The sequence below is a fragment of the Heterodontus francisci genome, chromosome 20, assembly GCF_036365525.1.
Source record: "Heterodontus francisci isolate sHetFra1 chromosome 20, sHetFra1.hap1, whole genome shotgun sequence".
NCBI classification, from domain to species: Eukaryota; Metazoa; Chordata; class Chondrichthyes; order Heterodontiformes; family Heterodontidae; genus Heterodontus; species Heterodontus francisci.
Genome location: NC_090390.1, coordinates 90,853,905 through 90,875,785, shown reverse-complemented (window position 1 = coordinate 90,875,785; position 21,881 = coordinate 90,853,905). Strand labels below are relative to the sequence as shown.

General features: G+C 46.4%; 2 protein-coding genes across 2 annotated transcripts in view; one reads left to right on the top strand and one right to left on the bottom strand.

Annotated features, from left to right (window-relative positions):
- LOC137380891 (uncharacterized) overlaps positions 1-7,285 on the bottom strand; it is a 118,026-nt gene extending 110,741 nt beyond the window's left edge. The window contains exons 1-4 of the mRNA XM_068053296.1: positions 7,234-7,285; positions 5,942-6,030; positions 5,621-5,697; positions 2,955-3,197 (exon numbers count right to left, since the gene is read on the bottom strand). Of these exons, the coding sequence (XP_067909397.1) occupies positions 2,955-3,197; positions 5,621-5,697; positions 5,942-6,030; positions 7,234-7,285 (461 nt within the window). The remainder of the gene's footprint in view (positions 1-2,954; positions 3,198-5,620; positions 5,698-5,941; positions 6,031-7,233) is intronic.
- Positions 1-21,881, top strand: part of aldh18a1 (aldehyde dehydrogenase 18 family, member A1) — an 875,135-nt gene that overhangs the window by 739,919 nt on the left and 113,335 nt on the right. The gene's annotated exons all lie outside the window — the stretch shown is intronic.

The following is a 21,881-nucleotide window of genomic DNA, read 5'->3' as shown; positions in this document are numbered from 1 at the left end:
ACCTTCCCCTGTAATCGCAGGAGGTGTAATACCTGCCCATTTACCTCCTCTCTCCTCACTATCCCAGGCCCCAAACACTCCTTTCAGGTGAAGCAGCGATTTACTTGTACTTCTTTCAATGTAGTATACTGTATTCGCTGCTCACAACATGGTCTCCTCTACACTGGGGAGACCAAGCGCAGACTGGGTGACCGCTTTGCGGAACACCTCCGCTCAGTCCGCAAGCAGGACCCTGAGCTTCCGGTTGCTTGCCATTTCAACACTCCCCCCTGCTCTCATGCTCACAGCTCTGTCCTGGGATTGCTGCAGTGTTCCAGTGAACATCAACGCAAGCTCGAGGAACAGCATCTCATTTACCGATTAGGCACACTACAGCCTGCCGGACTGAACATTGAGTTCAATAATTTCAGAGCATGACGGGCCCCCTTTTTTATTCTTATTTTTAGTTATTTTTTCTTTTTTTTTATTTGTTTATTTTATTTTTGTTTGTTTAGTTTGTTTCTACAGTGCCTACCCACTGTTTTTTTTAATGTTTGTGCTTGGGGCCAGGCTGTTCAGTTTTCTGTCCATTAATACCCTCTCTGTACTAATGCTTTGTCTTTCACCACACCATTAACATACCGTTTGCCTTTGCTCCACGACCTTCTGGTCAGTTATTCTCTGTGCCCTTGTCCTATCAACACCTTCTCTTTTGTTATCTCTTGCCCCACCCACCGCTTTACTTGCTTAAAACCTTTTACATTTCTAATATTTTTCAGTTCTGATGAAGGGTCACTGACCTGAAATGTTAATTCTGCTTCTCTCTCCACAGATGCTGCCAGACCTGCTGAGTATTTCCAGCATTTCTTGTTTTTATTTCAGATTTCCAGCATCTGCAGTATTTTGCTTTTATTATTTGTTAAGGATGTTCCCGATGACAGGGGAGTCCAGGACCAGGGGTCACAGTCTAAGGATATGGGGTAAGCCATTTAGGACTGAGATGATGAGGGATTTCTTCACCCAGAGAGTGGTGAACCTGTGGAATTCTCTACCACAGAAAGCAGTTGAGGCCAAAACATTAAATATATTCAAGAAAGAGTTAGATATAGTTCTTAGGGCTAAAGGGATCAAGGGATACAGGGAGAAAGCAGGAACAGGGTACTGAGTTTGGACTATCAGCCATGATCATAATGAATGGTGGAGCAGGCTTGAAGGGCCGAATGGCCTACTCCTGCTCCTATTTTCTATGTTTCTACATCTGGTTAACGCATTGATTGATGGTGTCTGCCCAGTCTGAAGGTTACCTCCTAATTCCCTGGTATAGATAGAAGACCAAGAAAAGTAAAATGGACAAAATTAAACAGCAGTAAGAGAATAAAAGGCAGAATTGGCACAAGTGAGATTCACATAGGAGGTACAGTAACAGAGAATTAAAGAACCAGAAACAGAGGAAATGGAAGGAAGAGCCACAGACAATCTACTGAGGGAGCAACAAGATAGTCTTAAAGTCACCTTAAGCCTCAATACCAATTACACTCTGAGCTCACCTAGTGTTTACTTAACAGCAGTCAGATTATGTAGCCTTACATGGAGATACCTTCGATTTAGCAGCTGAATAATATATTCTGTGTTGCAAGTTGTAACATGGCGCTTGTATACAACACCATGAGCAATAGCACGGTATATTAAAATGTACATAATTGTGCACAGACACTGCACCTGGTTACATAAGCAAAACAATGTTTTTTTAAAAGGGAAAGAAAGCCAGTTAGTTCATGCTGGGTGCTTCTGACTAGGAACTGAAACTAACCCAGCAAGTTACAGTTTGCAAAGTTTCTGATCAAACAATAATATTGTGACAGATCTACGCTTGTGTTTTATAATTCGACTTTGAAACATAAGAAATCGGAGCAAGGAGCAAGCTATTTGGCCCCCTGGAGGTGCTTCACTGTTCAGTAAGATCATTGGCTGATCCTCCACCTTCCTGCCTGATCCCCATATCCCATCATTCCCATACTATCCAAAAATCTATTGATCTCTGAGTTGGATATACTCAATGACTGATCATCCACAGTTCTCTGGGGTAGAGAATTCCAAAGATTCACAACCCTTCGAGTGAAGAAATTTCTCCTCATCTCAATCATAAATGACTGACCCCTTATTGGGGACTGTGAGCCCATGTTCTAGATTCCCCAGCCAGGGGAAACATCCTCCCAGCATCTACCCTATAAAGCCCCTTTAGAATTTTGCATGTTTCAATGAGATCACCCCTCATTCTTCTAAACTCTTGGGAATATAGTTCTCATCCACTTAGTTTCTCCCCGTAGGACATTCCCCTTATCCCATGAATCAGTCTAATGAAACCTTTGTTGTGCTCCCTATAAGGCAAGTATATCCTTCCTTGGATAAGGAGACCAAATCTGTACAAAGTACTCCAGGCTATAGGTCTCACCAAGGCCCTATATGATTGGGATTATTTTAAAGGAATGCAGCAGTACTTTAGCAAAATAAAATATAAAATACTATTATAATTCTGCCCTTACTATATTTGTGTATCATGACTTCAAGTCCAAAATGAAATAATGTTACAACCCAAGCGGGAGTAATGCACTGTTAATTCAGTCCCACTTTGCCACAGGTCATAGCATATCAAATAAAGTTTCTCACCTACCAAAGAATAGCCAAATTAAACACTTTATTTGTCCCCCAAAATAAAGGACACCAAAGCAGGTTTCTTTAAACAACAACATTAACTATTAGCAAATAAATAATAAGTCTTAAACAATAATGAGATAAATCTATAGGTGAAAAGATTTTTTAAAACTCATTCTTCCTAGCCCTCAAGCACACTCACATACATTCAAAAGCCAGTTAACCAGGGGGAAAGGATTTTTTGGTTTACAGCTGTTTCTTAGGAACAAAACGGAAATAAATATAAATTGAATGAGTTTATCACGTTCTGGTAGGATGCTTACGGTATGGTGAGGTGTCCCAAAGTCGAATAGTCGGATGCCACTGGAAGTCTCTCTAGGCGAGGTTGATGAACAGTCTGTGATGGGTAAGCGGTCAAGGCAATTTGTCTGCAGCAGGTGTCACACAGGTCTTTCAGCAAAGAGTGCAGCAACAGATCTGCTTTGGTTTTGAAGAAGCAGTCTAGCAGCAAAAGCTTTCTTGAGATTTCAGGATCTCCCAAAACACAGGGGGCAACAGGAACCACTCTTGAGGCAGGGATTCTTCAAAGACTGGAGGCAACAGGAATATGCTACCTCTGACATACAGGGGTTTCTTCTCTGAAAAGCAGTCTTCCTCTACAGAGAGAAGTAATTCAGTTTATTCCTGGGTCTTGTTCTCTCCAAGCAGATCACAGCCACATTTCAAGAGATGCAAGTCTTCCTTTACAGAGATAGGTCTTTTTCTACAGTCTCCATGCAGGTCACAGCCAGATTTCAACTGCCTGCTCCTTGTCCAGCTCATTGATCTTTTCACAATCCAAAAGTGAAACTAACTTCAACAATCAAGTCACATGACAATCATAAATCTTGACCTGTCATTCCCCTGCTGAGTTGCTTGGAAACAGGTGCCTTAGTCGGTGCACTTCACTCAGTTCAAACACACCAAGTTTCAGCAATCAATGTTTTTTTTAATTCATTTATGGGATGTGGGCGTCACTGGCCAGGCCAGCATTTATCCACATCCCTAATTTCCCTGAAGAAGGTGGTGGTGAGCTGCCTTCTTGAACCGCTGCAGTCCATTTGGGGTAGGTATACCCACAGTGCTGTTAGGAAGGGAGTTCCAGGATTTTGACCCAGAATCAGTGAAGGAACGGCGATATAGTTCCAAGTCAGGATGGTGGGGACTTGGAGGGGAACTTGCAGGTGGTGGTGTTCCCATGCATTTGCTGCCCTTGTCCTTCTAATTGGTAGAGGTCGCAGGTTTGGAAGGTGCTGTTGAGGAGCCTTGGTGCATTGCTGCAGTACATCTTGTAGATGGTACACACTGCTGCCACTGTGTGTCGGTGGTGGAGGGAATGAATGTTGAAGGTGGTGGATGGGGTGCCAATCAAGCGGGCTGCTTTGTCCTGGATGGTGTCGAGCTTCCTGAGTGTTGTTGGAGCTGCACCCATCCAGGCAAGTGGAGAGTATCCCATCACACTCCTGACGTGTGCCTTATAGATGGTGGACAGGCTTTGGGGAGTCAGGAGGTAAGTTACTCACCACAGGATTCCTAGCCTCTGACCTGCTCTTGTTGATAGTGGGGGATTCAGCGATGGTAGTGCCATTGAATGTCAAGGGGAGATGGTTAGATTCTCTCTTGTTTGAGATAGTCATTGCCTGGCACTTGTGTGGCGCAAATGTTACTTGCCACTTATCAGCCCAAACCTGGATATTGTCCAGGTCTTGCTGCATTTCTACACGGACTGCTTCAGTATCTGAGGAGTCGCGAATGGTGCTGAACATTGTGCAATCACCAGCGAACATCCCCACTTCTGACCTTATGATTGAAGGAAGGTCATTGATGAAGCAGCTGAAGATGGTTGGGCCTAGGACACTACCCTGAGGAACTCCTGCAGTGATGTCCTGGAGCTCAGATGATTGACCTCCAACAATCACAACCATCTTCCTTTGTGCTAGGTACAACAGCAACCAGCGGAGAATTTTCCCTCTGATTCCCGCTGACTCTAGTTTTGCTAGGGCTCCTTAATGCCATACTCAGTCAAATGCTGCCTTGATGTCAAGGGCTGTCACTTTCACCTCACCTCTTGAGTTCAGCTCTTTTGTCCATGTTTGAACCAGGGCTGTAATGAGGTCAGGACCTGAGTGGCCCTGGTGGAACCCAAACTGAGCGTCACTGAGCGGGTTATTGCTAAGCAAGTGCCGCTTGATGGCACTGTTGATGACACCTTCCATCACTTTACTGATGATTGAGAGTAGGCTGATGGGGCGGTAATTGGCCGGGTTGGATTTGTCCTGCGTTTTGTGTACACCACCACCTTCTCAAGGGCAATTGGGGATGGGCAATAAATGCTGGCATAGCCAGCGATGTTCACATCCCATGAATGAAAAAAATATATACCTGGGCCATTTTCCACATTGTCAGGTAGATGCCAGTGTTGTAGCTGTACTAGAATGGTTTTCTAGGGGCGCGGCAAGTTCTGGAGCACAGGTCTTCAGTACTATTGCCGGAATATTGTCAGGGCCCATAGCCTTTGCAGCAACCAGTGCCTTCAGTCATTTCTTGACATCATGCGGAGTGAATTGAATTGGCTAAAGCCTGGCATCTGTGATGCTGGGGACTTCAGGAAGAGGCCGAGATGGATCATCAACTCGGCACTTCTGGCTGAAGATTGTTGCAAATGCTTCAACCTTATCTGTCCACAGAGAAAAATCCTTTCCTTTGTTTTTAAAAATACACAGAATTCTAAGCTTTCAACACAAAAACAAAACTCTTGTAACAATAAACATAGTGGCTTTTCCACCTCAGTGAATGAGATGTATTACAAGGGTGTAAGTGTTTCTCAGTTAGCTGATGTTGCCGTTTGCTGGTCCAAAACTGAGATTGCAGGATAAGGCAGGATACGTGGTTTGAGTTGTAATGTTTTCTTAGTTAAGTATTAGCTTATCTCCGGTGATTGCATGCTTACCTCTTGAGTGAGAAGGTTCTGGGTCTAATATCCATTCCAGGGTGAGCACAGATAATACAAAGGCGGATGCTGGAAAACTGAAACGAAAACAGAAAATGCAGGAAATAATCAGCAGGTCAGGCAACATCTGTGGAGAGAAATACAGAGTTACCGTTTCAGATTGTGACCTTTCATCAGAATAAGAGCTGATAATCTTGATTGCTATTTAATTGCAGTCCTGAGGAAGTGCGATATTGTTGGAAGTGTTGTACTCCCAGCCTCTTACTCCTCTAAATTCCAGCAGATACAAGCCTAGTGTTGGCCAGGGGCTGCAAGAAGTACAGAATCAGTTACAAACTGTTGAATTGCTTGTTGAACTATAGTAACCTGGAGCTCAGACACTGGCCTGTACTGGTAAAAACCAGTTTGAACTAATTAATTTATGTGACAAGACAAAGGAGAGATCACAAGAAAAGAGACTTATTTGGACACAGTGTGATACCGGGGTCTTTGGGCCTGGACCAATAAGGAGAAGATACAAATGAGGTGAGCAGGCTTAAACCAACCGGGAAAGAGACAGCTCAGTTTTGAAGAGATAAGAAAGAGAATAAGAATGGAGAATCTCAGGCATAGAGCCAGCGAGAAACTCCGGAGACCAACCATCGCGGAAGTGGAAGACCCTGTGTGAGCAACGCGGTGACGACATAAAAGAGAGAGAGAACGGAACGCCTGGCCAGCGTCAGCTCTCCCCTTTTTCGGGTATTATCCTTTGTTTTCTGTGACTAGGTCAGGGGAAGGTCAGAGGAACCTAGTGGGTGTGCTTATCAATTCTAGTTAGCTTTGTTATTAACTGTATAACCCAGTTTGAGTTGCATGCTTTTGTCTAACCAAGTGTATAAGCCTTATTCTTACATTGTACAACAACGTGAATAAAGTAAATTGATAGTTAAAGAAAGGACTGAGTTTCCTCCTCTTTGTACGAAGCCATTAACCGTAGCCGGTAGATTAGGTGGAGGGTGGCTCTCCTGTAACCCTGATATCCCAAACACCCAGCCTGAGCCTGAATTAAGAGGACTTAGTCCCACGTGACGGCCAGGATCAAGTGGGTGAAGGGAATAAAGGGGCCAAGGGGGAGTTGACTCCGTGCCCCGGTTTACACTAGCCTGTCCAATCTTTCCTCGTAAGACAGCCCGCCCATTCCAGATATTAAACCTTCTCTGTACTGCCTCCAACGCATTTACATCCTCCCTTAAATAAGGAGACCAGTACTGTACACAGTACTCCAAATGTGGTCTCACCAATGCCCTGTATAGCTGAAGCATAACCTCCCTACTTTTGTATTCAGTTCTCCCCACGATAAACGATAACATTCTATTAGCTTTCCTAATTACGTGCTGTACCTGTATACTAACCTTTTGTGATTCATGCACTAGGTCACCCAGATCCCTCTGCATTTCAGAGCTCTGCAATCTCTCACCATTTAGATAATATGTTTCTTTTTTATTCTTTCTACCAAAGTGAACAATTTCACACTTTCCCTCATTATACTCCATTTGCCAGGTCTTTGCCCATTCACAATCTATCGATATCCCTTTGGAGCCTTCTTATGTCCTCTTCACAACTTTCTTTCTTACCTATCTTTGTGTCACCAGCAAATTTAGCAACCATAACCTTCGGTCCCTTCATCAGTCATTTTAATAAATTGTAAAAAGTTGAGGCCCCAACACAGATCCCTGTGACACACCACTCGTTACATCTTGCCAACCAGAAAATGACCCATTTATGCCGACTCTCTGTTTCCTGTCAGCTAACCAATCTTCCATCCATGCCAATATGTTACCCCCTGCTTCCGGGAGCGGAGCGGAGAAGAGCGGAGTGGACCTATGGGAAGAACGTCGAGAGTGGAGCCTATAAATCGAGCCCGAGGATCGAGGCCCAGTCTCTTACCTTCCTGGAGTGGAGAGCAGTCGGACCTCTTTCAGCGCGCCGGAGTTTTGAAAAAAAAGCCAAAAATGATGTCAGTGGAGAGCTGCAAGCTGATTGGTTGGTGAATCACTGCTGTTCGTGCATTTAAATATCTTAAAAAAGGGGAAAAGTTTTTTTTGTTGAAAAAAAAACCTCGAGTGATAAGGTGAGTACTCCTAAAGTGTTTTTTTTTAATTGAGTGTAGCTTATTAAGGACTTTAGATTGGAGTGGGTAGAACAAGGCCCCTAGTGTAATTAGTATTCTTTAATTCAGGGAGTAACTAATTAATCTAAAGGTAAGTCATGGCAGGAGAGCTCAGCCCCGTAATCTGCTCCTCCTGCACTATGTGGGAAATCAGGGATGGTTCGAGTGTCCCTGACGACCATGTGTGCAGGAAGTGTATCCATCTGCAGCTACTGACTACCCGCATTATGGAGCTGGAGCTGCGGGTGGATTCACCGTGGAGCATTCGTGATGCTCAGGACGTCGTGGATAGCATGTTTAGTGAGGTGGTCACACCGCAGGTAATGGCTGCACAGGCAGAAAAGGGATGGGTGACCACCAGACGGAGTAGTAGGCGCAGGCAGGTAGTGCAGGAGTCCCCTGTGGCCATCCCCCTCTCAAACAGATATATCACTTTGGATACTGTTGGGGGGGGATGACCTCCCGGGGGAAAGCAACAACAGCCAAGTTGGTGGCACCACGGAGGGCTCTGCTGCACAGCAGGGGAGGAAAAGGGGTGGAAGAGCTATAGTGATAGGGGATTCTATCGTAAGGGGTGCAGATAGGCGTTTCTGTGGCCACAAACGAGACTCCAGGATGGTATGTTGCCTCCCTGGTGCTAGGGTCAAGGATGTCTCGGATCGGCTGCAGGACATTCTGAAAGGGGAGGGTGAGCAGCCAGAGGTCGTGGTCCATATTGGTACTAACGACACAGGCAGGAAGAGAGATGAGGTCCTGCAAAGTGAATATAGGGAGTTAGGCAGAAGGTTAAAAAGCAGGACCTCTAGGGTTGTAATCTCAGGATTACTCCCTGTGCCATGTGCTAGTGAGGGTAGGAATAGGAGGATTAGACAAATGAATGCGTAGCTGAAGAGCTGGTGTAGGCGGGAGGGCTTCAGCTACTTGTATCATTGGGATCTCTTCTGGTGCAGAGGTGACCTGTACAAGAGGGACGTGTTGCATCTGAACTGGAAGGGGACCAATATCCTTGCGGGGAGGTTTGCTAGTACTACTCGGGAGGGTTTAAACTCGTCTTGCAGGGGGGTGGGACCCAAAGTAGTAGTTTCTTCGATGAGATAGTTGAGGTGAATGTAGAGGTTAAAGCAAGCAAGTCTAGTAGGCAGGCCGGGCAGGGGCAGGACAGGGAGTGTGGAAGGTCTGGTAGGCTAAACTGCATTTACTTTAATGCAAGAAGCCTTACAGGTAAGGCAGATGAACTCAGAGCATGGATCGGTACATGGGATTGAGATATTATAGCTATTACGGAAACGTGGTTGAGGGATGGGCAGGACTGGCAGCTCAATGTCCCGGGGTACCGATGCTTCCGGCGTGACAGAGGTGGAGGTAAGAGAGGAGGGGGAGTTGCACTATTGATTAGGGAGAACATCACGGCAGTACTTAGAGAGGATATTTTATTTTATTTATTTAGAGATACAGCACTGAAACAGGCCCTTCGGCCCACCGAGTCTGTGCCGACCATTAACCACCCATTTATACTAATCCCATATTCCTACCACATCCTCACCTGTCCCTATATTCCCCTATCACCTACCTATACTAGGGGCAATTTATAATGGCCAATTAACCTATCAACCTGCAAGTCTTTTGGCTGTGGGAGGAAACCGGAGCACCCGGAGGAAACCCACGCAGACACAGGGAGAACTTGCAAACTCCACACAGGCAGTACCCAGAATTGAACCCGGGTCGCTAGAGCTGTGAGGCTGCGATGCTAACCACTGCACCACTGTGCCGCCCATATCCCGGGGAAATGTCCAGCGAGGCCATATGGGTAGAACTTAGAAATAAGAAAGGGGTGATCACTTTGATGGGATTATACTATAGGCCCCCCAATAATCAGAGGGAAGTGGAGGAGTATATATGTAGGGAAATCCCAGATAGGTGTAGGAATTATAGGGTTGTAATATTAGGTGATTTTAACTTCCCTAATATTGACTGGGACTGCCTTAGCGTTAATGGATCAGATGGGGAAGAATTTGTTCAGTGTGTCCAGGATAGTTTTCTGAAGCAGTATGTGGATGGCCCAACTAGAGAAGGGGCTACACTCGACATCCTCTTAGGAAATGAGGCTGGACAGGTGGTTGATGTGTCAGTGGGGGAGCACTTTGGGACCAGTGACCATAACTCTATTAGCTTCAAGATAGTTATGGAAAAGGATAGGACTGGTCCTCAGGTTGAATTGGGGGAATGCTAATTTCAATGGCATCAGACAGGAACTCTCAAAAGTTGAATGGGAGAGGCTGTTTACAGGTAAAGGAACGTCTGGCAAGTGGGAGGCTTTTAAAAGTGAGATAGGAAGAGTTCAGGGCCGGCATGTTCCTGTTAGATTAAAGGGCAAGGCTGGCAAGTTTAGGGAAACTTGGTTGACGAGGGATATTGAGGGTCTGGTCAGGACAAAGAAGGAGGCATATGTCAGGTATAGGCAGCTGGGATCGAGCAAGTCCCTCGAGGAGTATAGGGGATGTAGGAGCACACTGAAGAAGGAAATTAGGAGGGGGAAAAGGGGCCATGAGATTTCCCTGACAGATAAGATAAAGGAGAATCCTAAAAGATTCTATAAGTATATGAAGAGTAAAAGGGTAGCTAGGGAGAGAGTAGGTCCCCTTAAGGATCAGTGTGGTAATCTATGTGTGGAGCCACGGGAAATGGGCGAGGTCTTAAATGAATACTTCTCGTCCGTATTTACCGTGGAGAAGGTCATGGAAGCTAGTGAGTTCAAGGGAGGGAACAGCGATATCCTGGAGCATATCAACATTACAAAGGAGGAGGTGTTGGAGGTTTTGAAGTGCATTAAGGTGGATAAATCCCCAGGGCCTGAGCAGGTGTATCCTAGGATGCTATAGGAAGCAAGGGAAGAGATTGCTGGGGCCCTGGCAGAGATTTTTGTATCAGCGTTAGCCACGGGTGAGGTACCGGAAGACGAGAGAATAGCTAATGTTGTGTATTTATTTAAGAAGGGCAGCAGGGATAAGCCAGGGAACTACAGGCCGGTGAGCCTTACATCAGTGGTGGGAAAGTTATTGGAAGGGATTCTGAGAGACAGGATTTATATGCATTTTGAAAGGCAAGGTCTGATTAGGGATAGTCAGCATGGCTTTGTGCGTGGGAAATCATGTCTCACAAATTTGATTGAGTTTTTTGAGGAGGTGACCAAGAGGATTGACGAGGGCAGGGCGGTGAACGTTGTTTACATGGACTTTAGCAAGGCCTTTGACAAGGTACCGCATGGTAGGCTGGTCCGGAAGGTTCAAACATATGGGATCCAGGGTGAGCTAGCAAATTGCATCCAAAGTTGGCTTGGTGATAGGAGGCAGAGGGTGGTAGTGGAGGGTTGTTTTTCAGATTGGAGGCCGGTGACCAGTGGTGTGCCACAGGGATCGGTGCTGGGCCCTCTGTTGTTTGTCATATATATTAATGACTTGGATGTGAATGTAAGGGGCATGATTAGTAAGTTTGCAGATGACACCAAAATTGGTGGTATAGTGGACAGTGAAGAAGGTTGTCTAAGGTTACAACAGGATATAGATCAACTGGGAAAGTGGGCAAGGGATTGGCAAATGGAATTTAACGCAGACAAGTACGAAATGATGCATTTTGGGAAGTTAAACCAGGGCAGGACATATACAATGAATGGCAGGGCCCTGGGGAGTGTTGTTGAGCAGCGAGACCTTGGGGTGCAAGTACATAGTTCCCTGAAAGTGGCAACACAGGTAGACAGGGTGGTGAAGAAGGTGTATGGCATGCTTGCCTTCATTGGCTGAGGCATTGAGTACAAGAGTTGGGACGTCATGTTACAGTTGTACATAACGTTGGTTAGGCCGCATTTGGAGTACTGTGTGCAGTTCTGGTCGCCGCACTACAGGAAAGATGTGATTAAGCTAGAGAGGGTGCAGAAAAGATTCACAAGGATGTTGCCTAGTTTGGAAGGCTTGAGTTATAAAGAGAGATTGGATAGATTAGATTAGAGATACAGCACTGAAACAGGCCCTTCGGCCCATCGTGTCTGTGCCGAACATCAACCACCCATTTATACTAATCCTACACTAATCCCATGTTCCTACCAAACATCCCCACCTGTCCCTATATTTCCCTACCACCTACCTATACTAGTGACAATTTATAATGGCCAATTTACCTATCAACCTGCAAGTCTTTTGGCTTGTGGGAGGAAACCGGAGCACCCGGAGAAAACCCACGCAGACACAGGGAGAACTTGCAAACTCCACACAGGCAGTACCCGGAATCGAACCCGGGTCCCTGGAGCTGTGAGGCTGCGGTGCTAACCACTGCGCCACTGTGCCGCCCGATAGGCTGGGTCTGTTTTCCCTGGAGTGAAGGAGACTGAGAGGGGACATGATAGAGGTATATAAAATTATGAGAGGCATAGATAGGGTAGATAGCCAGAGTCTGTTTCCCTTGGTAGGGGTGACTAAAACTAGAGGGCATAGATTTAAGGTGAGAGGGAGGAGGTTTAAAGGGGATCAAAGGAGTAAATTTTTCATACAAAGAATAGTGGGTATCTGGAATGAGCTGCCTGAGGAGGTGGTGGAGGCAGGAACAGTAGCGACATTTAAGAGGCATCTGGACAGGTACTTGAATGAGCAAGGCATAGAGGGATATGGAATTAATGCAGGCAGGTGGGATTGGTATAGATAGGCATTATGGTCGGCATGGACGCGGTGGGCCGAAGGGCCTGTTTCTATGCTGTACAACTCTATGACTATGACTCTACACCATGAACTTTTATTTTCTGCAATAACCTTTGATGTGGCACTTTATCAAATGTCTTCTGGAAATCTAAGTACAATACATTCACCAGTTCCCCTTTATCCACAGCACATGTAACTTCCTCAAAGAACTCTAATAAATTGGTTAATCATGATTTCCCTTTCACAAAACCATGTTGACTCTGCCTGATTACCTTGAATTTTTCTAAATGCCCTGCTATAACATCTTTAATAATAGCTTCTAACATTTTCCCTAAGACAGATGTTAAGCTAACTGGCCTGTAGTTTCCTGCTTTCTGTCTCCCCTTTTTGAATAAAGGAGTTACATTCGCTATTTTCCAATCTAATGGAACCTTACCTGAATCGAGGAATTTTGGAAAATTAAAACTAACACATTAACTATCTGACTAGCCACTTCTTTTAACACCCTAGGATGAAGTCCATCAGGACCCGGGGACTTGTCAGCCCACAGCTCCAACAATTTGTTCAGTACCACTTCCCTGGTGATTGTAATTTTCTTGAGTTCCTTCCTCCCTTCCATTTCCTGATTTACAGCTAATACTGGGATGTTACTTGTATCCTCAATAGTGAAGACCGATGCAAAATATCTGTTCAATTCATCTGCTGTTTCGTTATTATCCATTATCATCTACATGCTGCCCTTGGCAACATAATCCGAAAAGATAGGTGCACAGATGACATCCAGCTCAACCTCCCTCCCACCTCTCTCGACCCCTGTCTATATGTTCCACTGCTTATTCAACGTCCCGTACTGGATGAGCAAAAATTTCCTCTAAATATTGGGAAGACCAAAGTCATTGTCTTCAATTCCCGCCACAAACTCCATTTGCAAAGCGCCATCTCCATCCCTCTACCTGGTAACTGTCTGAGGCTGAACTAGACAGTTTGCAATGTTGTTGTACTATCTGACACTGAGCTGAACCTCTGACTGCAGTCTGAGTCACCAAGACTGCTTACATCCACCCTCCCTAATGTCGCTTGTCTCTACCCTTCCCTCAGCTGATCTAGCTGAAACCCTCACCTATGCTTTTATCACTCCCAGGTGCAACTATTCCAATGCTCTTCTGACATGTTTCCAAACCTTCACCTTTTCTAAACTCAGGCAGCAGAGTTTTGAATGAGTTAATTACCCCTGTGCTCACAAACCTATATTAGTTCCTGGTCCACCAGCATCTGATTTTAAAATTCTCAGACTCATGTTCAAATCTCTCCACGGCCTCCTTGCTCTTCCCCATCTTTATAACCCCCTCTGTCCTCCAGAGAAATCTTCCTCCTAGTCTACCCTGATGTTTCCTCCTTCAGCTTATTGTCACTTCTTTGTTTAATGCTCCTTTGAAGTGAGTTGGAACTTTTACCATATCAAAGACGCTTTATAAAAGAATGTAACATCCACTACCTGCAGATCGTAAAACAGGAGGAAGAAGAGAAACGGACTATTTTTAAGAACAAAACATCTGTTCTGTCCTTTTCCAATTTAAAAACATTCGGACTGGTCCAACACTGAATAGCTGGTAATGGTGAGCTGGGTAAACTGGTAATTGTGAGCTGGGTAAACTGGTAATGGTGAGCTGGGTAAACTGGTAATGGTGAGCTGGGTAAACTGGTAATTGTGGTGAGCTGGGTGAACTGGTAATGGTGAGCTGGGTAAACTGGTAATTGTGGTGAGCTGGGTGAACTGGTAATGGTGAGCTGGGTAAACTGGTAATGGTGAGCTGGGTAAACTGGTAATTGTGGTGAGCTGGATGAACTGGTAATGGTGAGCTGGGTAAACTGGTAATTGTGAGCTGGGTAAACTGGTAATTGTGGTGAGCTGGGTAAACTGGTAATGGTGAGCTGGGTAAACTGGTAATTGTGGTGAGCTGGGTAAACTGGTAATGGTGAGCTGGGTAAACTGGTAATTGTGGTGAGCTGGGTAAACTGGTAATTGTGGTGAGCTGGGTAAACTGGTAATGGTGAGCTGGGTAAACTGGTAATTGTGGTGAGATGGGTAAACTGGTAATGGTGAGCTGGGTAAACTGGTAATTGTGGGGAGCTGGGTAAACTGGTAATGGTGAGATGGGTAAACTGGTAATGGTGAGCTGGGTAAACTGGTAATTGTGGTGAGCTGGGTAAACTGGTAATGGTGAGCTGGGTAAACTGGTAATTGTGGTGAGCTGGGTAAACTGGTAATGGTGAGATGGGTAAACTGGTAATGGTGAGCTGGGTAAACTGGTAATTGTGGTGAGCTGGGTAAACTGGTAATTGTGAGCTGGGTAAACTGGTAATTGTGGTGAGCTGGGTAAACTGGTAATGGTGAGATGGGTAAACTGGTAATGGTGAGCTGGGTAAACTGGTAATTGTGGTGAGCTGGGTAAACTGGTAATGGTGAGCTGGGTAAACTGGTAATTGTGGTGAGCTGGGTAAACTGGTAATGGTGAGATGGGTGAACTGGTAATGGTGAGCTGGGTAAACTGGTAATTGTGGCGAGCTGGGTAAACTGGCAATGCTGAGCTGGGTAAACTGGTAATTGTGGTGAGCTGGGTAAACTGGTAATTGTGAGCTGGGTAAACTGGTAATTGTGGTGAGCTGGGTAAACTGGTAATGGTGAGCTGGGTAAACTGGTAATTGTGAGCTGGGTAAACTGGTAATGGTGGTGAGCTGGGTAAACTGGTAATTGTGAGCTGGGTAAACTGGTAATGGTGGTGAGCTGGGTAAACTGGTAATTGTGAGCTGGGTAAACTGGTAATTGTGGTGAGCTGGGTAAACTGGTAATTGTGAGCTGGGTCAACTGGTAATTGTGGTGAGCTGGGTAAACTGGTAATGGTGAGCTGGGTAAACTGGTAATTGTGGTGAGCTGGGTAAACTGGTAATGGTGAGCTGGGTAAACTGGTAATGGTGGTGAGCTGGGTAAACTGGTAATTGTGAGCTGGGTAAACTGGTAATTGTGGTGAGCTGGGTAAACTGGTAATGGTGAGCTGGGTAAACTGGTAATTGTGGTGAGCTGGGTAAACTGGTAATGGTGAGCTGGGTAAACTGGTAATGCTGAGCTGGGTAAGCTGGTAATGGTGAGCTGGGTAAACTGGTAATGGTGAGCTGGGTAAGCTGGTAATGCTGAGCTGGGTAAACTGGTAATGCTGAGCTGGGTAAACTGGTAATTGTGGTGAGCTGGGTAAGCTGGTAATGGTGAGCTGGGTAAACTGGTAATTGTGGTGAGCTGGGTAAACTGGTAATTGTGAGCTGGGTAAGCTGGTAATGGTGAGCTGGGTAAACTGGTAATGCTGAACTGGGTAAGCTGGTAATGGTGAGCTGGGTAAGCTGGTAATGCTGAGCTGGGTAAACTGGTAATTGTGAGCTGGGTAAGCTGGTAATTGTGAGCTGGGTAAACTGGTAATGGTGAGCTGGGTAAGCTGGTAATGCTGAGCTGGGTAAGCTGGTAATTGTGAGCTGGGGAAGCTGGTAATGGTGAGCTGGGTAAGCTGGTAGTGCTGAGCTGGGTAAACTGGTAATGCTGAGCTGGGTAAGCTGGTAATGGTGAGCTGGGTAAGCTGGTAATGCTGAGCTGGGTAAAGTGGTAATGCTGAGCTGGGTAAGCTGGTAATGCTGAGCTGGGTAAACTGGTAATGGTGAGCTGGGTAAGCTGGTAATGGTGAGCTGGGTAAACTGGTAATGCTGAGCTGGGTAAGCTGGTAATGGTGAGCTGGGTAAGCTGGTAATGCTGAGCTGGGTAAACTGGTAATGGTGAGCTGGGTAAGCTGGTAATGGTGAGCTGGGTAAACTGGTAATGCTGAGCTGGGTAAACTGGTAATGGTGAGCTGGGTAAGCTGGCAATGCTGAGCTGGGTAAACTGGTAATGGTGAGCTGGGTAAGCTGGTAATGGTGAGCTGGGTAAACTGGTAATGGTGAGCTGGGTAAACTGGTAATTGTGAGCTGGGTAAACTGGTAATGCTGAGCTGGGTAAGCTGGTAATTGTGAGCTGGGTAAGCTGGTAATTGTGAGCTGGGTAAACTGGTAATGGTGAACTGGGTAAACTGGTAATGGTGAGCTGGGTAAGCTGGTAATGGTGAGCTGGGTAAACTGGTAATGCTGAGCTGGGTAAGCTGGTAATTGTGAGCTGGGTAAATTGGTAATTGTGAGCTGGGTAAACTGGTAATGGTGAGCTGGGTAAGCTGGTAATTGTGAGCTGGGTAAACTGGTAATGCTGAGCTGGGTAAGCTGGTAATTGTGAGCTGGGTAAATTGGTAATGCTGAGCTGGGTAAACTGGTAATGGTGAGCTGGGTAAGCTGGTAATGCTGAGCTGGGTAAACTGGTAATGCTGAGCTGGGTAAGCTGGTAATGGTGAGCTGGGTAAGCTGGTAATGCTGAGCTGGGTAAACTGGTAATGCTGAGCTGGGTAAGCTGGTAATGGTGAGCTGGGTAAGCTGGTAATGGTGAGCTGGGTAAGCTGGTAATGGTGAGCTGGGTAAATTGGTAATGGTGAGCTGGGTAAGCTGGTAATGCTGAGCTGGGTAAACTGGTAATGCTGAGCTGGGTAAGCTGGTAATGGTGAGCTGGGTAAACTGGTAATGCTGAGCTGGGTAAACTGGTAATGGTGAGCTGGGTAAGCTGGTAATGGTGAGCTGGGTAAACTGGTAATGGTGAGCTGGGTAAGCTGGTAATGCTGAGCTGGGTAAACTGGTAATGCTGAGCAGGGTAAGCTGGTAATGGTGAGCTGGGTAAACTGGTAATGCTGAGCTGGGTAAACTGGTAATGGTGAGCTGGGTAAGCTGGTAATGCTGAGCTGGGTAAGCTGGTAATGCTGAGCTGGGTAAACTGGTAATTGTGAGCTGGGTAAACTGGTAATGGTGGTGAGCTGGGTAAACTGGTAATTGTGAGCTGGGTAAACTGGTAATTGTGGTGAGCTGGGTAAACTGGTAATTGTGAGCTGGGTCAACTGGTAATTGTGAGCTGGGTAAACTGGTAATTGTGGTGAGCTGGGTAAACTGGTAATGGTGAGCTGGGTAAACTGGTAATTGTGAGCTGGGTAAACTGGTAATGGTGGTGAGCTGGGTAAACTGGTAATTGTGAGCTGGGTAAACTGGTAATGGTGGTGAGCTGGGTAAACTGGTAATTGTGAGCTGGGTAAACTGGTAATTGTGGTGAGCTGGGTAAACTGGTAATTGTGAGCTGGGTCAACTGGTAATTGTGGTGAGCTGGGTAAACTGGTAATGGTGAGCTGGGTAAACTGGTAATTGTGGTGAGCTGGGTAAACTGGTAATGGTGAGCTGGGTAAACTGGTAATGGTGGTGAGCTGGGTAAACTGGTAATTGTGAGCTGGGTAAACTGGTAATTGTGGTGAGCTGGGTAAACTGGTAATGGTGAGCTGGGTAAACTGGTAATTGTGGTGAGCTGGGTAAACTGGTAATGGTGAGCTGGGTAAACTGGTAATGCTGAGCTGGGTAAGCTGGTAATGGTGAGCTGGGTAAACTGGTAATGGTGAGCTGGGTAAGCTGGTAATGCTGAGCTGGGTAAACTGGTAATGCTGAGCTGGGTAAACTGGTAATTGTGGTGAGCTGGGTAAGCTGGTAATGGTGAGCTGGGTAAACTGGTAATTGTGGTGAGCTGGGTAAACTGGTAATTGTGAGCTGGGTAAGCTGGTAATGGTGAGCTGGGTAAACTGGTAATGCTGAACTGGGTAAGCTGGTAATGGTGAGCTGGGTAAGCTGGTAATGCTGAGCTGGGTAAACTGGTAATTGTGAGCTGGGTAAGCTGGTAATTGTGAGCTGGGTAAACTGGTAATGGTGAGCTGGGTAAGCTGGTAATGCTGAGCTGGGTAAGCTGGTAATTGTGAGCTGGGGAAGCTGGTAATGGTGAGCTGGGTAAGCTGGTAGTGCTGAGCTGGGTAAAGTGGTAATGCTGAGCTGGGTAAGCTGGTAATGGTGAGCTGGGTAAGCTGGTAATGCTGAGCTGGGTAAAGTGGTAATGCTGAGCTGGGTAAGCTGGTAATGCTGAGCTGGGTAAACTGGTAATGGTGAGCTGGGTAAGCTGGTAATGGTGAGCTGGGTAAACTGGTAATGCTGAGCTGGGTAAGCTGGTAATGGTGAGCTGGGTAAGCTGGTAATGCTGAGCTGGGTAAACTGGTAATGGTGAGCTGGGTAAGCTGGTAATGGTGAGCTGGGTAAACTGGTAATGCTGAGCTGGGTAAACTGGTAATGGTGAGCTGGGTAAGCTGGCAATGCTGAGCTGGGTAAACTGGTAATGGTGAGCTGGGTAAGCTGGTAATGGTGAGCTGGGTAAACTGGTAATGGTGAGCTGGGTAAACTGGTAATTGTGAGCTGGGTAAACTGGTAATGCTGAGCTGGGTAAGCTGGTAATTGTGAGCTGGGTAAGCTGGTAATTGTGAGCTGGGTAAACTGGTAATGGTGAACTGGGTAAACTGGTAATGGTGAGCTGGGTAAGCTGGTAATGGTGAGCTGGGTAAACTGGTAATGCTGAGCTGGGTAAGCTGGTAATTGTGAGCTGGGTAAATTGGTAATTGTGAGCTGGGTAAACTGGTAATGGTGAGCTGGGTAAGCTGGTAATTGTGAGCTGGGTAAACTGGTAATGCTGAGCTGGGTAAGCTGGTAATTGTGAGCTGGGTAAATTGGTAATGCTGAGCTGGGTAAACTGGTAATGGTGAGCTGGGTAAGCTGGTAATGCTGAGCTGGGTAAACTGGTAATGCTGAGCTGGGTAAGCTGGTAATGGTGAGCTGGGTAAGCTGGTAATGCTGAGCTGGGTAAACTGGTAATGCTGAGCTGGGTAAGCTGGTAATGGTGAGCTGGGTAAGCTGGTAATGGTGAGCTGGGTAAGCTGGTAATGGTGAGCTGGGTAAATTGGTAATGGTGAGCTGGGTAAGCTGGTAATGCTGAGCTGGGTAAACTGGTAATGCTGAGCTGGGTAAGCTGGTAATGGTGAGCTGGGTAAACTGGTAATGCTGAGCTGGGTAAACTGGTAATGGTGAGCTGGGTAAGCTGGTAATGGTGAGCTGGGTAAACTGGTAATGGTGAGCTGGGTAAGCTGGTAATGCTGAGCTGGGTAAACTGGTAATGCTGAGCTGGGTAAGCTGGTAATGGTGAGCTGGGTAAACTGGTAATGCTGAGCTGGGTAAACTGGTAATGGTGAGCTGGGTAAGCTGGTAATGCTGAGCTGGGTAAGCTGGTAATGCTGAGCTGGGTAAACTGGTAATTGTGAGCTGGGTAAACTGGTAATGGTGGTGAGCTGGGTAAACTGGTAATTGTGAGCTGGGTAAACTGGTAATTGTGGTGAGCTGGGTAAACTGGTAATTGTGAGCTGGGTCAACTGGTAATTGTGGTGAGCTGGGTAAACTGGTAATGGTGAGCTGGGTAAACTGGTAATTGTGGTGAGCTGGGTAAACTGGTAATGGTGAGCTGGGTAAACTGGTAATGGTGGTGAGCTGGGTAAACTGGTAATGGTGAGCTGGGTAAACTGGTAATTGTGGTGAGCTGGGTAAACTGGTAATGGTGAGCTGGGTAAACTGGTAATTGTGGTGAGCTGGGTAAACTGGTAATGGTGAGCTGGGTAAACTGGTAATGCTGAGCTGGGTAAGCTGGTAATGGTGAGCTGGGTAAACTGGTAATGGTGAGCTGGGTAAGCTGGTAATGCTGAGCTGGGTAAACTGGTAATGCTGAGCTGGGTAAACTGGTAATTGTGGTGAGCTGGGTAAGCTGGTAATGGTGAGCTGGGTAAACTGGTAATTGTGGTGAGCTGGGTAAACTGGTAATTGTGAGCTGGGTAAGCTGGTAATGGTGAGCTGGGTAAACTGGTAATGGTGAGCTGGGTAAGCTGGTAATGGTGAGCTGGGTAAGCTGGTAATGCTGAGCTGGGTAAACTGGTAATTGTGAGCTGGGTAAGCTGGTAATTGTGAGCTGGGTAAACTGGTAATGGTGAGCTGGGTAAGCTGGTAATGCTGAGCTGGGTAAGCTGGTAATTGTGAGCTGGGGAAGCTGGTAATGGTGAGCTGGGTAAGCTGGTAGTGCTGAGCTGGGTAAACTGGTAATGCTGAGCTGGGTAAGCTGGTAATGGTGAGCTGGGTAAGCTGGTAATGCTGAGCTGGGTAAAGTGGTAATGCTGAGCTGGGTAAGCTGGTAATGCTGAGCTGGGTAAACTGGTAATGGTGAGCTGGGTAAGCTGGTAATGGTGAGCTGGGTAAACTGGTAATGCTGAGCTGGGTAAGCTGGTAATGGTGAGCTGGGTAAGCTGGTAATGCTGAGCTGGGTAAACTGGTAATGGTGAGCTGGGTAAGCTGGTAATGGTGAGCTGGGTAAACTGGTAATGCTGAGCTGGGTAAACTGGTAATGGTGAGCTGGGTAAACTGGTAATGCTGAGCTGGGTAAGCTGGTAATGGTGAGCTGGGTAAGCTGGTAATGCTGAGCTGGGTAAAGTGGTAATGCTGAGCTGGGTAAGCTGGTAATGCTGAGCTGGGTAAACTGGTAATGGTGAGCTGGGTAAGCTGGTAATGGTGAGCTGGGTAAACTGGTAATGCTGAGCTGGGTAAGCTGGTAATGCTGAGCTGGGTAAGCTGGTAATGCTGAGCTGGGTAAACTGGTAATGGTGAGCTGGGTAAGCTGGTAATGGTGAGCTGGGTAAACTGGTAATGCTGAGCTGGGTAAGCTGGTAATGGTGAGCTGGGTAAGCTGGTAATGCTGAGCTGGGTAAACTGGTAATGGTGAGCTGGGTAAGCTGGTAATGGTGAGCTGGGTAAACTGGTAATGCTGAGCTGGGTAAACTGGTAATGGTGAGCTGGGTAAGCTGGCAATGCTGAGCTGGGTAAACTGGTAATGGTGAGCTGGGTAAGCTGGTAATGGTGAGCTGGGTAAACTGGTAATGGTGAGCTGGGTAAACTGGTAATTGTGAGCTGGGTAAACTGGTAATGCTGAGCTGGGTAAGCTGGTAATTGTGAGCTGGGTAAGCTGGTAATTGTGAGCTGGGTAAACTGGTAATGGTGAACTGGGTAAACTGGTAATGGTGAGCTGGGTAAGCTGGTAATGGTGAGCTGGGTAAACTGGTAATGCTGAGCTGGGTAAGCTGGTAATTGTGAGCTGGGTAAATTGGTAATTGTGAGCTGGGTAAACTGGTAATGGTGAGCTGGGTAAGCTGGTAATTGTGAGCTGGGTAAACTGGTAATGCTGAGCTGGGTAAGCTGGTAATTGTGAGCTGGGTAAATTGGTAATGCTGAGCTGGGTAAACTGGTAATGGTGAGCTGGGTAAGCTGGTAATGCTGAGCTGGGTAAACTGGTAATGCTGAGCTGGGTAAGCTGGTAATGGTGAGCTGGGTAAGCTGGTAATGCTGAGCTGGGTAAACTGGTAATGCT